The sequence below is a fragment of the Rosa rugosa genome, chromosome 1 (genome assembly GCF_958449725.1).
Source record: "Rosa rugosa chromosome 1, drRosRugo1.1, whole genome shotgun sequence".
Taxonomy (NCBI): Eukaryota; Viridiplantae; Streptophyta; class Magnoliopsida; order Rosales; family Rosaceae; genus Rosa; species Rosa rugosa.
In genome coordinates, this window is record NC_084820.1 from 52,475,967 (window position 1) to 52,493,042 (window position 17,076).

The 17,076-nt window shown below is 39.6% G+C and overlaps 1 protein-coding gene across 1 annotated transcript; it reads left to right on the forward strand.

The window, feature by feature from the left end:
- Positions 1-2,995: 2,995 nt before the first annotated feature.
- LOC133725396 (beta-galactosidase 1) lies at positions 2,996-9,519 on the forward strand. Its single transcript, XM_062152644.1, has 19 exons — positions 2,996-3,478; positions 3,673-3,768; positions 3,871-3,983; positions 4,082-4,148; positions 4,241-4,333; positions 4,470-4,613; positions 5,156-5,244; positions 5,376-5,481; positions 5,567-5,654; positions 5,949-6,067; positions 6,175-6,339; positions 6,624-6,802; positions 6,900-7,009; positions 7,304-7,413; positions 7,520-7,630; positions 7,710-7,820; positions 7,909-8,114; positions 8,199-8,535; positions 8,907-9,519. The coding sequence occupies exons 1-19, from the start codon at positions 3,308-3,310 to the stop codon at positions 9,015-9,017; spliced, it is 2,526 nt and encodes an 841-aa protein (XP_062008628.1). The 5' UTR covers positions 2,996-3,307; the 3' UTR covers positions 9,018-9,519.
- Positions 9,520-17,076: the final 7,557 nt, after the last annotated feature.

The window sequence follows — 17,076 nt, forward strand, 5'->3', positions numbered from 1 at the left end:
GATACCCTTCACTTATTGAAGCAGAATCTGACACTCCAAGTCTCCAACAGCAAAATTGCCATTTTGATTAGCCTGAGATATTTAGTATAGCTAGCTAGCTTTAGTAAAAACCCCTAGTAATGATTTGGGTTTAGACAATGTTGGAAATATTGGGAGGTGGATATTTGGTAGGTGCTTGTAATAAACAAATAATGCATTGCTGATGAATTGTGTTGGTGGGAGAGTGGGGAGGGAGTGCATGCAAGTGTTTTCTTTATGGGACCTTGCTTTAATTATAGGACACTCTTAACAGAAATACTAATAGATACAAATTACAGATATACAAGATCCTTTGTATACAAAAGCTCTTTGGACCTCCTAGCTTTTCTTTTTCCCTTTGGCTGGCTTTCTCCTCCCGGCAAGTAAACTATTTCTATTCCTTTTTAATATCTGAAAGTGAGAGTTTTCGTGGTTTTACGCGTATGAAGATTTGGGTTCGTTATTTCTTTGAGATTTTGAAGGAGGATTGAACTTAACCCTGGAATCATGATCATGCACACTAGAAAGTCTTAATGTGATTGCAACCTGTACACATTTGGAGGCATGGAGCTCCACTTTTGTTACATTTGGCTTCCATTTGTTGTTGAGTGGATTAGAAGACAAACTAGTTGTTTGGTTAAAAGAAAAAGGCTTCTTAAGACGAGGATTGATGGGTACGTATGGTGTGCTCTAGCTAGCATTCAAATGACTGCTATTGATTAATGTTAGACTTATGACGAGGTTAACACTTAAATCGATGGTTGTCAAATTTTTTTTTTTTTTTCAAAATGTTCATGAAAATGCCAAGCGGTATATATAACCAAGTGGCAAATGTTAGGAATTTAGAGTTAATTACTATACTGTGAGTTTATGGTAATTCTTGATCAAATTCTGGATGGAGCTCAAAATTTGAGAAATTAAACTAAATTCTTTCATTGAACAAGATTAGCAAGAATTATTACATGTTTCTTGATTAGTTTCTTGTTAGATCTAATTGATGTTTGATTCTAGTGGATCTTTCCGTCGACGTCTTCATATTAATATATGAAAGAAGGAAAGTGGTTCATACGGACTGGTTGGTACTTGGTAGTTGCAGTTCAAGCAAATCTACTTATAGAAGTTGTAGACTTCCTCAACTCTTGCAATCGAATATTGCTTTATCACATTAGTTTTAAATTAACTCCAGCTTTGTATATCATACGTACGTTAATATTTTTCATTTTGAGAACTCATTATTTATGCTGATATCGGGAGTCGCTATCCATAAATTCAGAGGATGTGGTTCTCTGTTCCGGTACCTACCAAGACAGAAATAGGTCAGGAGGAGACCGGAGTTGCCAGCATATAACCCTCCGATGCCTAAGTCAGTATCTCTGTAAGATAAGGGTAGGGTCACGGTGTGGAGTTAAATAGTAAACTTATTTGATTGGGAAGTATTTTTCCCTTTTTATAGGAGACCTTGGGTTGTGTGCCCAAATAAGTTTCGATGTCAGAGTATGTCCTCACATATGCTGAAAGCCTTATAACCAGTTTCAGTGTTATTCTGCACCCACATCTTGCCTGTCACCGGGGGTGGCTCCGGTCGACATGGGTGCTGACAATTCGTCTAACTCTGTATGGGGAGCTCTGTCGTCTTTCTGGTCGGCCAAGAGATGGTCTCTGGTGGCTATTCAGCCGTGTATTTTCGGTGTTTGCACTATATACACATGTGATATAAACACTCATGTTACCATTTTGAGGTTTAATTTCATGCTGTAACTAGAAAAAAAAAAGTCATCATTAAAGTAAATAAGGCTTTCATTAGATTAGAGTAAGTTCTTATTTTAGTAATTAAGTCATAAAAGTGATACGTAATTCTATGTTAACATATTGTAGAATTTCCTTACACGATTATTTATTTATTTATTTATTTTTATCGAGATCACATGGTTCCTCAAATGCTTCCTAGGCCCAAAGATTAATCCGTGCCGGGTGATCATGTCAAAACGCTTCCTCTCCCCCTGGCCACCAAGAATAGATTGAGATTTAATTCCAATCAGTGTCGGCAGGATTCGAACTTGGGTGTGGGGGTTCTACACCTAGAGGCTCTTACCAACTCGACCACCTGTGGTGTTTCCTTACACGAACTATGAATTACGTAACTCAATTAACCACAACAGTCGTGAATGAATTATGATCTTTATTAATTTGAGTTCTGTTGTGATCAATTGAGAGCCGTGTTTGACAATTTCATTTAACTATGAACCATCTCGGACTAGACTATGTATTGTAATTGATAAAATTATTTGATAGTTTGCATATTACTCTTTCTTATTACCTTGGAGGAGATCAATATGCTTGATCAATCCTATACTAGGACAATTTTAAGTTCATTTAAAGTTTTAGAATATATTTTCTGACCTCCTTTCCTTCAAAAAAAAAAGTTTTAGAATATAGTCTCACCATTCAAAATGGTGTGGGTGACCCAGAATTCACGGTGATTGCATTTATTAACCGTTGGATCGAATTTAGTGTGATTTATTGGTTCACGCGTTTTCTATGCAGCTGGTCTCCCCTCAAATTTTACACAAACACAACACAAATATTGCGGTCGAATAATTTAGAACCTACCGTCTGGGGATTCGTTGAGAATCTTTGTGCTATTTTACAATGAAAAGTTGAAAACCAAAAACACAGTAAAAATGTCCCCAGGTTTAACCTTAATCCCTTTTTTTTTTTTTTGTTCTGGGACTGAGATTGACAGACCTCTAAATCCAAATTACTTAAACTTTTCTACTTACTAAATTCGCTTAACAAATAATTTCCCAGGAAATTCAATTGGTCCATTGGAGAATAAAGCTTCTTTGGGGGGACAGTGATGCCAAAATGTGGGTCCCAAGGGCCTTTGAAATTGGGTCCCAAACTGGACCCACTGTCAGACCTTCCCGTACCTCAGTGTTTATATAAGCAGCTGCAAAGCATCTTCTATTTTGCACAAACATAAAACCATCGAGTCCACACTCAACAACACTGTAGTGGGTTCTAAACTCTAGTCTGAAAAACCCAACTCTGCTCTTTTTCTCTCTCCCTTTCTTTCAATTTACCTCCCATTTTTTTTTTTTTTTTTCCCCTAGAGAGAAAAAAGGCAGGACACCCACCCCCAGCTGGGTTTCCTTTGTCCCTCTCAATCAAAAGGAAGCATATAATAAAGTGGCAAAGGAAGAATATAGCAAAAAGGTCATTGCTTTGGTGGAGCTAAGTAATTAAGAGGGTGGAAAGCTTGCTGCTTTGGGCTGCTGCTGATGTTATCATGGGTTTGAGGCTTGTAATGTGGAATGTGGTAGCCCTGCTGGTGCTCTTGTGTTCTTGTTTCTCTTCTGTTAAAGCCTCTGTTTATTATGATTCCAAGTCTATTGTCATCAATGGCCAGAGGAGGATCCTCATTTCTGGATCTATTCACTACCCAAGAAGCACCCCTGAGGTATTTGTACTAAATGTGCTTCATGGGCCTCTCTAAAGTTTCAGTCTTTACATCTTCTTGCTCTCCTTATTTGCTTTGCTGCAGCTGGGTCATCTTCTCTGTTTGTAAATTACTTCATTATATATATATATATATATATATTTTTGGGGTTTAGTTTGTTTTATCAAGTGTTGGGATTTTTGGGTTTGTTGCAGATGTGGCCAGATCTTATTCAGAAAGCCAAGAAAGGAGGCTTGGATGTGATTCAGACTTATGTTTTCTGGAATGGGCATGAACCTTCACCTGGCAAAGTAATTCTCACAGTGGCAACTTCTGTTTTTGATGCTTTGCTTTCTGCCCATGCAATTAAGCAGGTTGCCATTTTTGCTTATTTGGTTTTTATTCTTGTGCAGTACTATTTTGGGGACAACTATGATCTGGTCAAATTTATCAAGCTGGTACAGCAGGCAGGCCTTTATGTTCATCTCAGGATTGGTCCTTATGTTTGTGCTGAGTGGAACTTTGGGTAAATTCCCTCTATGAAATATTCCTAAAAACAGTAATATGGGAAATATAGTTTAAAAGTTCTGGTTTTGAAGCAAAATTTCTTGTTTCAATTTGCAGGGGGTTTCCTGTTTGGCTGAAGTACATTCCTGGTATCCAATTCAGAACAGATAATGGACCTTTCAAGGTTCGCATCATCATCCATCTTTTTGGTCATTTCATTTCATTGATTTATTTACACTTACATCCAAATTCTGATTCCTGAGTTACATTTTGAAGGATCAAATGCAAAGATTCACTACAAAGATTGTAAACATGATGAAAGCAGAAAGGTTGTTCGAGTCTCACGGTGGTCCAATCATTCTATCCCAGGTAGCTAATCCAATCTGCAGCTTTAAATTTTCCCATGAATTCTTTTTTTACTCTAATTTTCTCTAATGTGTCATTCTTTCGATAAATGGAGCTAGTGAACTGAGAGAAATATCTTTTACTATCAACCTGTTGACAGATTGAAAATGAGTATGGACCCATGGAATACGAAATTGGTGCACCAGGTAAAGCCTACACTGACTGGGCAGCTCAAATGGCTGTGGGACTAAACACTGGTGTCCCCTGGGTCATGTGCAAACAAGATGATGCCCCTGATCCTGTTGTAAGTGTCCCCCTGACTTTTATCTTTCTTCACCTAATACTTGTCATGTTCTGGAATCCATTTGTGGATGGCGTTCATGTTATCTTCCGTCTTCTTAGTGGGGTTGCTACTCAATAGTGTGTCTTTTTAGAGATTGTCATGGTAGACATGAATAATGATTCCTCATTGCACATGGTTGATATTTTCTTTATCTCTCTCTCTCCTGTTGGTCATATTGTCATTGCTTTTAACTTTTCATAGAGGTTTTGTTTTGTAATGATTGAATGATGGCCATGTCTTTTTGTTCAACTATGTTCCTGTCCTTTTCAGCTTGGATTAGTAGGGCTGTAGGTAAACATTACTAAAGCCTGTTCTCATATTGGAGATCTGGAGGACTGGAGATGCATTTGATTTATATTTTGTAACCTGATTTGAGAGTCATGTTTGTGGTTAAATTTTTCAGCTATTAAGAACATGTTTTGTTATTTGCCTTGGTTGGTGTGGCTTGTTATCTTGGTTCTTTATTTATTTTTTGTTTCCTAATGATTTGTTTGTCTCAACAGATTAACGCTTGCAATGGCTTCTATTGTGACTACTTCTCTCCAAACAAGGCTTATAAACCAAAGATGTGGACTGAAGCCTGGACTGGATGGTAAGTTATTGAAGCTTGTGGCCTATAATAAGAATCAGTACGTGTACTAGTAGTAGTTATAACCTACTCAAGGTTTAGGTTGATAAATGGCTCATAGGTTTCTTCTGGCTATACTTACTCTGTTTCTGCAGGTTTACTGAGTTTGGAGGTGCAGTTCCTTACCGACCAGCTGAGGATTTGGCATTTTCAGTTGCGAAGTTTATACAAAAGGGTGGATCATTCATTAACTATTATATGGTAAGGTTATATTATAGAAGTTACTAAGTTAAATCAGATTCCTGAACATCTCAATAAATGTAATTGGATGTTTTTATGATTCCAGTACCATGGAGGAACAAATTTTGGGCGAACTGCTGGTGGTCCTTTCATCGCTACTAGTTATGATTACGATGCTCCTCTGGATGAATATGGTACGCACAAAGCATTTTGGATGGGATATGTTACCCTGTCATTCATGTATCCTTTGTCTGGCAAATGATCAATCTTTGGACATTGCTTTAGTTGGAAAATCATTTCTAATTTGTTGAATGTTAGTCTATAATATAAGCTTCCCACATCAAGGGCCGTAAAGCTAACCCTCATCATCTCTCACATCTTTCTTTTCCTTAAAGTAATTAAAGGTCATTTCGATGTAGTAACTGTAATTCTATAAATAACTATTATTTTACTTGAACATGAACATTCATAGCTCTTTCTCTATGCAGGACTGTTGAGGCAACCTAAATGGGGCCATTTGAAAGATTTGCATAGAGCAATAAAGTTGTGCGAACCAGCTCTAGTTTCTAGTGATCCTACTGTAACACCACTTGGACGTTATCAAGAGGTAAGCTACTTGTGATACTCTGAAACTTATTATCTTTTGTTCTTTATTTTTGTTCTTTTACATTGACTCTGAAGGTAACAGCTTCTGGTTAAATTATCACCTTATAGGCTCATGTATTCAAATCAAATTCTGGAGCTTGTGCCGCATTTCTTGCAAATTACAACCAAAGATCATTTGCAAAAGTGGCATTTGGGAACATGCATTACAACCTGCCTCCTTGGTCTATTAGCATTCTTCCTGACTGCAAGAACACAGTTTATAATACTGCAAGGGTGAGGGAAAAGCTTTTGATAAATTGATTATGTTCTCCAAATTTTCCACTCAGTTGTCGAGATTTATTAGAAGCTCCAAATTTATGAATGCTAACTTGACAAATAATTATCTTTTGTAAATTATATAAACAAGTCCTGTATGTGGCAAGAGAATCTTCTCAAAACCGTTTAAGTAGTTAGTCGAAGTTAGACCACCATATACATGATATTGCTTGGTACCAATTTTAGATTTTCCCTTCTTGGAATTCAGTCAATAATGTCTTGCCTTGTTTACCATGTGACAGATTGGTGCGCAAAGTGCACGGATGAAGATGCCCCGTGTTCCTATTCATGGAGGATTCTCTTGGCAGGCTTACAATGACGAAAGTGCCACGTATAGTGACACTTCATTTACCACAGCCGGATTATTGGAGCAGATAAATACCACTAGAGATGCCACTGATTATTTGTGGTACATGACAGAGTGAGTATTATATTACCCAACCAGTCGTTTTGATGAACTTTGTTTTAAGGAAATTACCCTCGACTGATTCATACCATTGATTATCTTCCCTTTGCAGTGTTGAGATTGATCCCAATGAGTACTTTTTAAGAAGTGGAAATTATCCTGTACTCACAGTCTTATCAGCTGGTCATGCTTTGCGTGTTTTCATCAACGGTCAACTTGCAGGTAGGCAACAGATTGATTTATAGTGTTTCTGGCCATGCTACTTAAAGAGAGTGTACCAGTTATACTCTGTACTAAACAATGAATTGCATAAAGTGAATTGTGATCTATAAATTTATATGGCACACATGCTTTGAACTACGGTATACCTTTATGCTACAAGTTCAGTTTTCACCCTTCATCTTGTTTTCAAACACAACATAGTAAGCAACATGTGTAATGTCTAATACAGCTAATTTATCGCTTGATCACTATTTAATATTCCCCAATAACATTTTATTACCAACTTGTTCTCAGGAACTGCTTATGGAAGTTTAGAAACCCCAAAACTAACATTTAATCAAGGTGTGAATTTGAGAGCTGGTAGCAACCAAATTGCTCTTCTCAGCATTGCTGTTGGTCTGCCGGTTAGTTTCCTCCTCCTCTCTCTCTCTCTCTCTCTCTCTCTGTAACTTGCTCACATACTCACAACCCCAATGCATTTTGACTCTGTATTCTGTGATTTGTGTTCAGAACGTTGGGCCACATTTTGAGACATGGAATGCTGGCATTCTTGGCCCAGTCATATTAAATGGTCTTAATGAGGGAAGGAGGGACTTGTCATGGCAGAAATGGTCTTATAAGGTATGTTGTCACATTCCACTTTGCCTTCCCTTATGTTCCTGGTATGTAAGAGATTTATTAATTGCATTTTCTGAATCAGATTGGGCTTAAAGGAGAAGCTTTGAGTCTTCATTCGCTGAGTGGGAGTTCCTCAGTAGAGTGGACTCAGGGGTCTTTTGTGGCACAAAGGCAGCCTCTTACATGGTACAAAGTGAGTATTCAACTGAGACTTGTTTCTTAGTTTCTGGAGTTTACAACATAAACCATATTAAAATCTGTCCTTTTTGTAATGGTTCCAGACGACTTTCAATAGACCAGCTGGAAATTCGCCATTGGCTTTAGATATGGGCAGCATGGGCAAAGGCCAAGTATGGATAAATGGCCAGAGTATTGGCCGTTATTGGCCTGCTTATAAAGCATCTGGTACTTGTGGCGAATGTAACTACGCCGGAACATTTAGTGAGAAGAAATGCTTAAGTAACTGTGGGGAGGCTTCCCAGAGATGGTAAGTAAAAACAAACTTGAGTTTTGAGCTGTGTTTATGCATACTTAGAGTTACTGACAAAATGGTTAATGTTAATAACTTCAGGTATCATGTTCCTCGTTCATGGCTGAACCCAGCAGGCAATTTGTTGGTTGTGTTAGAAGAGTGGGGTGGCGATCCAAATGGGATATTTTTGGTCAGAAGGGAAGTAGATAGTATATGTGCTGATATTTATGAGTGGCAACCAAATCTTATGAGTTGGCAGATGCAAGTCTCAGGAAGGGTCAATAAACCTCTAAGGCCTAAAGCTCATTTGTCATGTGGCCCTGGGCAGAAAATCTCATCAATAAAGTTTGCTAGCTTCGGAACGCCAGTAGGGGTTTGTGGAAGCTTCCGGGAAGGGGGCTGTCATGCTCACAAGTCTTATGATGCTTTTCAAAGGGTATACTATCTTGCTCAACTATTGTCATCTTTTTCTTTCCATGTAACTGGTAAATATAATAGCATCTATATATGCCGTGGAACTTCCTTTCTTCTTTTGAGTTTGATGATTCAAATTATCAGCTCTTTCCAGCAAGTCCTCGGTCATATTAGCAAATCTGTTGTTATTTATGATCCAAGTCAACAAAGATGGTCAAGCTTTGGCTACATGGCCTCAGTTGTTTCAGAAGAATCTGAAAACCTTGAACATTATACCAAATAACTTTTGGCCTCTTCGTAGCTCATTTTAATGTTCTTATTCTTGTTTTTGTACTCCTAGCCTCTCTTTTTCCGCTCCTGCCTGAATATTAAAGAATGACTTTATTCTTGCAGAGTTGCATTGGACAGAACTCATGCTCAGTTACTGTATCACCTGAGAATTTTGGAGGGGATCCATGTCCAAATGTCATGAAGAAACTCTCTGTGGAGGCCATTTGCAGCTAATGATTCCGAGTCTCAAATACAAGAATGGAGGTCCTAATATTGATTTCTTCACACCGTTACAACACAGCAATTTCGGTTAATTATCATTCGGTAAGTTAAAATCTGCGCACACAAGATCAGCGCAACCATTCAATTTTGGCTTCTCCTAGGTGAAGTTGTACAAATATACAACACACCACATGGTTGAAAGCCTATAAGAGATTGTGATGATTGTGGGAGAGTCTGGATATAAGCTTTATGTACATACTATCCTCTGATTCAATGGTTCCATGCAAGCTACAAAAGATGTGGAATCAAGGCGTGGTGGATCGGAGGCACATCGAGATGATACTAATTTTGAGTCCATGTGCAACTGCTTAGTAATAGTTAGTATGGAAGCATCTGGTTTCCAAGTAATTTAAATAGTTCAATTTCGAGTTCAGAAGCAATTGCTTCATTGCTTTATTATTATTGTAATTTGTAAGAAAGTTTTCAATGGTAATAGTATCAACTTATTATCAAACTCTCTGGCATGGGTGCTTGCTTGCTTAGTTGCTTACCTGGTGCTGTCTGAAAGTTTCATTCCAATTCACAGGTCACAACCACACCCTTCTTTGAATAATCAAAATATGTACCAAGTAATCCAATTTTGTAGTCTTGCACGATTATTTTTTTTAACCGGAGCCGGCCAACCCACAAGAGCGCCGTTCCTCACTGTAACTTAAAACTTATTAATAACATCGACAGGGAATATATATCATAAATGTTGTATATATTGTTCGAGTTTATCATTTTACTTGAACTTGAGATCCTAGGTCAACTAGTTTGATTTGCTAGCTGCGCTATTGCAACCATTGCTAATACATATATCAACTTTTTCAAGTCATGTAGGCTTGGCAAATGAGCGGGTTGGGCAGGTTTTAACGGTTGCGATCTTAACTAATTATAAAGGGTTGATGAGTTCGTGGGTTATCTGTTAAAATTGTTATTTTTATTAAATTCTTTGTCAATCCATTACCCATTAAGATCCATTAACAAAAAAATAGCCATTGAAACCCGTTATGATCCACTAACAAAAAATTACTTTTATTTGATCTTCTTCATTTTTTTAAAACTGTTTTCCAACTCATTACCCATTGAAACTCTTTTTCATTGTTGCTTTGGAAATCAACAAATTTAAAGCAAAATAGCAAATCATTACATGAAACTATCAAAAGTTAATACATAATAGATTCAAAATTCTCATAGTCATGAAATTGAAATTGAAATTGAAATATAAATATACAAGTACTCCAAATCCATAAATGAACATAGATCCACTAAAACCATTGATTAAAAAAGTTTGTTTGTCCTTTTGATTGAGATGGGTGAAGAAACTGAAATTAAAAAGATATTCAGTTGGTCGCTTTGTCAGTCCAATGTTAAATCCAACACTTCTTTAATAAGTTGCACCAAATCAGTTTGGTCTTGATCTAAAATATACAAAAAGAAAGAAAGGCAAATTAAAATGAAAAGTGTTGTAAATGATAATGACTATTCATGCAATATGTATTGCTTAATGTATGCGATTGACATACTTGTAATGTATGCGATTGACATACTTGTAATGTGCGATTGACAAACTCGTAATGTGCGATTGATTAGTATAGCTATTATGTTTTGCCGTTTGTATACATGATGTAACCCTATATAAATCTCATGCTGAGATGAATACAATACAACAATTTTTCCAATTCTCTACAACACGTTATCAGCACGATACTCTAACCCAAGCCCTAGCCAGAAAAAAAACCCTTCCTAGCAGCCTCCGCTCATTCGCCTACAACCTGCTGCAGTCCTGCAGCCTCACCGTAGCCCCAAGTCCCTGTTGTTGCCCGCCATCTTCCGCAAGCCTCACCACCCTGCCCAGCTCGCTTGTTGCACCCGCGCTACAGCCTACCGTCCTGCAGCCTTGCCCAGCGCGCATCCACACTGCAGCTTGCCTACCGTGCCGCTGCACATCCACACTGCACCCAGCCACGCACCTGCCGGCGACGCGCCCCCGCGCTCCTGTCACACACCCAGCGTGCCCGTGCGCCTGCAATCCTTGCACGATGCCCCCGCAGCAGCTAGCCTCCGCTGCCTTTGCACAGCAGCCCCCGCCACGCACCTGCAGCCCCTACGCACCCGTAGCCCCTGCAGTCTGCCCCTGCAGCAGCAACTCCCAAACGCAGCAGTCCAGAAGCAGCAGCAACTCCTGCTGTCGAAAAAAAAGAAAAAAAAACCCAGAAAACAGAAGGAGGAAGAAGAAGACGCGTAGAAGAAGGAGGGAGAAGGAGTGGGCCCAGAAGAAGAAAAGAAAGAAAAGAAGAAAAAAAAAAAAAGGAAGCAGGCCTGGGCCGCGGAAAAAAAGAAGAAAAAAAAGAAAAGGAAGGGAGAAGGGCAGCCCACCAATTGCCAATTTCCGACCAGATTCCGGCAATCCTAATTTAGCTACACGCCTGCATCAACACACGCGTGTATAAAGAATCGTGAAGTAAAGCTTCAAATTACCAAGTAAGTTTTTACGATTAAAGTTCCTACTTTATTGTATTTTAAATTCATTTTATTTTCTGCAGAATTTTTGGAATATATTAACATGATTTTGAGTATTTAATAAAGTGGAATTGTGGGGATTCACGCTTAACGAACTAAGAGCGTTCGTATGAACTAAGAGTGTTCATAATGCTCAGACTAAAAGCGTCCTTAAGCATCAAATTGTGACCATATTAAAACATTATTGTTTGGTCTAATCCAAAAGAGATTCTTGGAAATTGATTTCTTGGTAGCATAGCTCGGAAATCTTATTATTTTAGTTTTCGTGGAAGTTTAGCTCCAAAACTAATATATATTCTCTTCTTATTTTCAGGATGTCGAATGAACCTAGACTCGACTTTCCCAAGCTTGACTCAACAGGCTCGGATTACCACAGTTGGGTAACCGATATTGAGAACCACCTCACTTCAAAGGGAATATTACCCATAATCCAGGCACCTAACCCGGATCGTGTGTTCGTGCGAACACCTACAAAGCATGCTCAAGCAATTATCTTGATGCGACGCCATATGGACAAGGCACTCAGATTGGAGTATATGTCAATCAAGGATGCAAGAGAGCTATGGGTAGCGCTAGAAGAGCGCTTTGGCAATGTCCAAGATTCCCTCCTCCCTGACTTGAAGGTTCAATGGAACAATCTGCGCTTTGTTGATTTCAAGTCTGTTGCTGAATATAATTCAGAAGCTCTTCGCCTACATTCCATGTTGAGGTTTTGTGGACAACCTGTCACAGAACAAGAGCTAATTAAGAAAACTCTCTCCACCTTCCCCGTTTCAGCCATTGTGGTATCAAAGCAATACCGCACTGAAGTTAATGCTGGACGGATCACGAGATTTCATCAGCTTATCAATCTCATATCTGTAGCTGAGAAACATGATAACATACTCGTGAGAAATTATAATTCAAGGCCCATTGGAACTAAGAGCGTTTATGAGGCGAATTATAATGCACCCAAAAGAGGGCGCAATGAGTGAAACCCTAAGAATAAGGGATATGAGGGACGTATGGGTCCATATAACCGCCCTAACCAGGAAGGAAACCGCAAGTTTGGTGCGGATACACGTGGTGGCAATGCCACATGTGGGAGAGGGGGTCGTGGCAACCCTGGCCGTGGTGGTGGCGCCATGGCCCGTGGTGGTGGCACCATGGGTTGTGGTGGAGGCACCAACCCTCCTAGGGAACACCCACAACGTGCACCTCAATTAAAGGGAGGCAACCACAATGATGTGTGTCATCGATGTGGATCAAGTGAGCATTGGTTCAGGCAATGCAAGACAAGCGAGTAACTAGCTGCAAGATACAGGGCATACAGGGACCTGAGGGAGCAAGAAGTGTACCTTGCAGAAGAAGAAGTAAATGGTGGAGACGTCCATCTCACCATAGAGGACTTCACAGCTGACGATGAAGTGCACAAAGATGCCGCAGACTTTGATTAGATTAGTCCTTTTATTTTCCAACAATTTTTGTAATGGCAATATGCCTTAGTCAATAAATGACAATTGTATTAAACTCTTTCTTATGTGGTGCACCCAATGAAATATGATGTCTAGGAAAGTCATTGAGATTAATGGTACTTAAGAGAGCCTCGCTCCACCAACATCTCTCTCTACTTTCCTGGTCATATTTGATTGGAGTTACCAAACGGATAGAGTGACTACAATGTGTCTTAGTTTGATTTTATTTTGGATTAGACTTTTTGGGACCTTTGATGTAATCATTGGCTATCTTTATTAATAAAGTATCGTATTATTATTCGATGTCATGGACATGTTTTAATTTCAAACTTTATTATTTTTCAGTATGTTTCCTGGAGAGTTGGAATGCCTTGTTGATAGTGGCACCACACATACTATATTGCGACATAGGCAACTATTTCTATGGATGACGCCTAGTCGATCTTCTGTGACTACGATGGCTGGACCATCACAATTGATTCATGGTTGAGGACCAGCTCAATTTATGTTGCCAAATGGCACAAATATTAATGTCACCGAAGATGGTTAATGTTGCTAAGGAAAATATTCCATTCTTACAAAGAATCCAAGGTGATACTTGTGGACCTATTCAACCAACTTGCGGACCATTTAGATATTTTATGGTGTTGGTTGATGCATCGACACGATGGTCACATATCATGCTATTGTCCACAAGAAATGCTGCATTTGCTAAACTCCTAGCACAAATCATTAAATTAAGGGCTCACCACCCTGATCATCCCATTAAGTCAATTCGTCTTGACAATGCTGGAGAGTTTACATCAAAAACGTTTGATGACTATTGCATGTCCATGGGGATTGAGGATGAACACCCTGTTCCTCATGTTCACACCCAAAATGGGCTCGCAGAAGCTACCATTAAAAGACTTCAAATGGTCGCTAGAGCATTGGTTATGCGCACCAATCTCCCTGTTTCTGCTTGGGGCTATCCAATATTGCATGCAGCTATGCTCATTCGTCTGAGGCCTACTGCCACCAACCCTTTTCTGCGTCCTAGATGGTTATTGGATATGAGCCTGATGTCTCACACTTACGCATATTTGGGTGTACAGTTTATGTGCCAATTGCGCCGCCACAGCGCACCAAAATGGGTCCTCAAAGACGATTAGGCATTTATGTTGGATATGACTCTCCAACCATTATCCGCTACTTAGAACCCTTGACATGCGATCTATTTACCGCTAGATTTGCGGATTGTCACGTTGATGAGACAGTCTTCCCGTCGTTAGGGGGAGATAGGAACAATAATGTTCAATAGGAACGACATGAATTGTCGTGGTCTGTCCCCACTTTGTCTCATCTTGATCCCCGAACTGCACAGTCCTAAATTGAAGTGCGGAGAATTCTCGATCTTCATAACGTAGCAGACTCTATGCCTGTTGCGTTTTCTGATATCGCTAAAGTGACAAGATCACATATACCTGCTGCAAACGTGCCTGCAAGGATTGATGTCCCTAAAAATCAGGGACATGGCGCCACCCCTAGGGGTATTGGGCATGGCGCCGCCACCACTAATAGTGATGGCAATGTGGCTCAGACCGGGCTCCCAGCAAGGAAACGTGGGAGGCCCAAAGGTTCGATGGATTCTCGCCTGAGAAAGAAAGCGAGTTTGGCACAAAAAGATCTATTAATCATCGACATAAATAACCCGTCTCATGAAGATATTTCGGATTATGGTTATGTCCAAGAGACATCATTGGGGGACGCTCCAATGTTAGAACCAATTCCAGGGAATAGGGAGATCTTCATGAATTACACTAGTGTATATGAGACGTTGAATAGAGATTCTATTATCCTTGATGATGTGTTTGCATATTCTATTGCTCAAGGAATTATAGAACAAGATGATATCGAACCTTGCTCCGTTGAAGAATGTCAACGAAGAGCAGATTGGCCTAAATGGAAAGATGCGATCCAGGTTGAATTGGATTCACTAACAAAGAGACAGGTATTTGGGCCTATAATGCTGACACCCCCAAGTATAAAGCATGTTGGCCATAAATGGGTCTTTGTTAGAAAGTGTAATGAGAAAAATGAGGTTGTTAGATACAAAGCCCGCCTTGTGGCGCAAAGTTTCTCACAACGCCCTGGAATCGACTACGTGGAGACATATTATCCCGTAATGGACGTTATAACGTTCCGCTACCTTGTCAGTTTGATAGTTTCCGAAAAACTTGACATGCAGCTTATGAATGTGGTTACATCATATCTCTATGGGGATCTAGATTCAGAGATATATATGAAGGTTCCAGATGGACTTCAATTACCTAAGTCAAGTGGCTCTAAACCATGGAGTGCGTTTTCAATAAGATTGAGACGCTCACTATATGGATTGAAACAATCCAGACGGATGTGGTATAACCATCTAAGTGACTACTTGATTGAGAAGGGATATGAGAACAATGAAATATGCCTATGCGTGTTTATAAAAAGGACAAGTTCCGGATTTGTAATTGTAGCAGTTTATGTCGATGACATGAACCTAATTGGAACTCTAGATGAGTTAAAGGAAACTACTAAGTACTTGAAATCCGAATTTGAGATGAAAGATCTTAGGAAAACATGGTTTTGCCTCGGACTAGAACTCGAGCACCGTAGTGATGGGATTATGATCCATCAGTCAGCATATACTCAAAAATTATTAAGGCGCTTTAATGAAGATAAAGCAAAGCCTGTAAGTACTCCTATGATCGATCGTAGTCTTGAGCCTGAAAAAGATATGTTTCGTCCAAGGGATGAGGACGGAGACTTATTAGAGGCTGAAGTGCCCTATCTAAGTGCAATAGGCGCATTATTGTACTTAGCTCAATGCACAAGACCAGACATCTCGTTCGCAGTGAACTTGTTAGCTCGACACAGTTCTGCGCCAACACGCCGCCATTGGATTGGCATAAAGACAATCTTTCGATACTTGAGAGGTACGATTGATATGGGTTTGTTCTATCCCTATAGAGAGAAAAGAAATAACGGAAGTGTGGGATCGGACTCCACAAGGCAAAACGCCACCTTCAGTGCTCCTCCTCCCCTCCATCAAAATGACAACGATGTCTTGATGAGTTTTGCTGATACAGGGTATCTCTCTGACCCTCACAAAGGTCGCTCCCAAACGGGTTATGTCTTTACCATGGGAAGCACTACGATATCTTGAAAGTCTACAAATCAGACCCTTGTTGCTACTTCCTCGAATCATGCAGACATTATCGCTCTACATGAAGCCGTGCGAGAATGCATATGGCTAAGGTCTGTAGTTAGACACATTCGAGGAACTTGTGGTTTGAAGTCTACCACAGATAAACCTACATGCATTTATGAAGATAATGCAGCTTGTATTGAGCAAATGAAGTTAGGTTTCATCAAGGGCGACAACACCAAGCATATATCGCCTAAGTTCTTTTACAATTAGCAACAACAAACACTTCTAAATATTGAAGTGAATCAAATCCGTTTAGAGGATAATGTAGCGGACTTGTTTACCAAGTCGTTACCTAAATCCACTTTCGAGAAACATGTTAAGAGCATCAGATTAAGAAAGTTATCCGAACTCCTATAATTGTAGAAATCAGGGGGAGACCTTGACATCAGGGGGAGGTATGATGTCTACATGTTCGATCTCGAAGAGTGAAGGGCGTGTTGTGCTCTTTTTGCCCTTCGACCAGGGTTATTTTTGTCTCACATGGTTTTTGTTACCTGGCAAGGTTTTTAGTGAGTCAACGATCAAAGCGTCATCACCAAGTTTGAGCGGCACAAGGGGGAGTGTTGAAGGATGTCGACTACTCCACATTCACGCGCGTTGTGCTCTTTTTCTCCTTCGACCAAAGTTGTTTTTTCCACAGGGTTTTTATTACTTGGCAAGGTTTTTGACGAGGCAACTTCGAAGCGCATAGCAGAGGCAACACTATTGATATGGAATATCCAAGGGGGAGTGTTGTAAATGATAATGACTATTCATGCAATAAGTATTGCTTAATGTATGCAATTGACATACTCGTAATGTATGCGATTGACATACT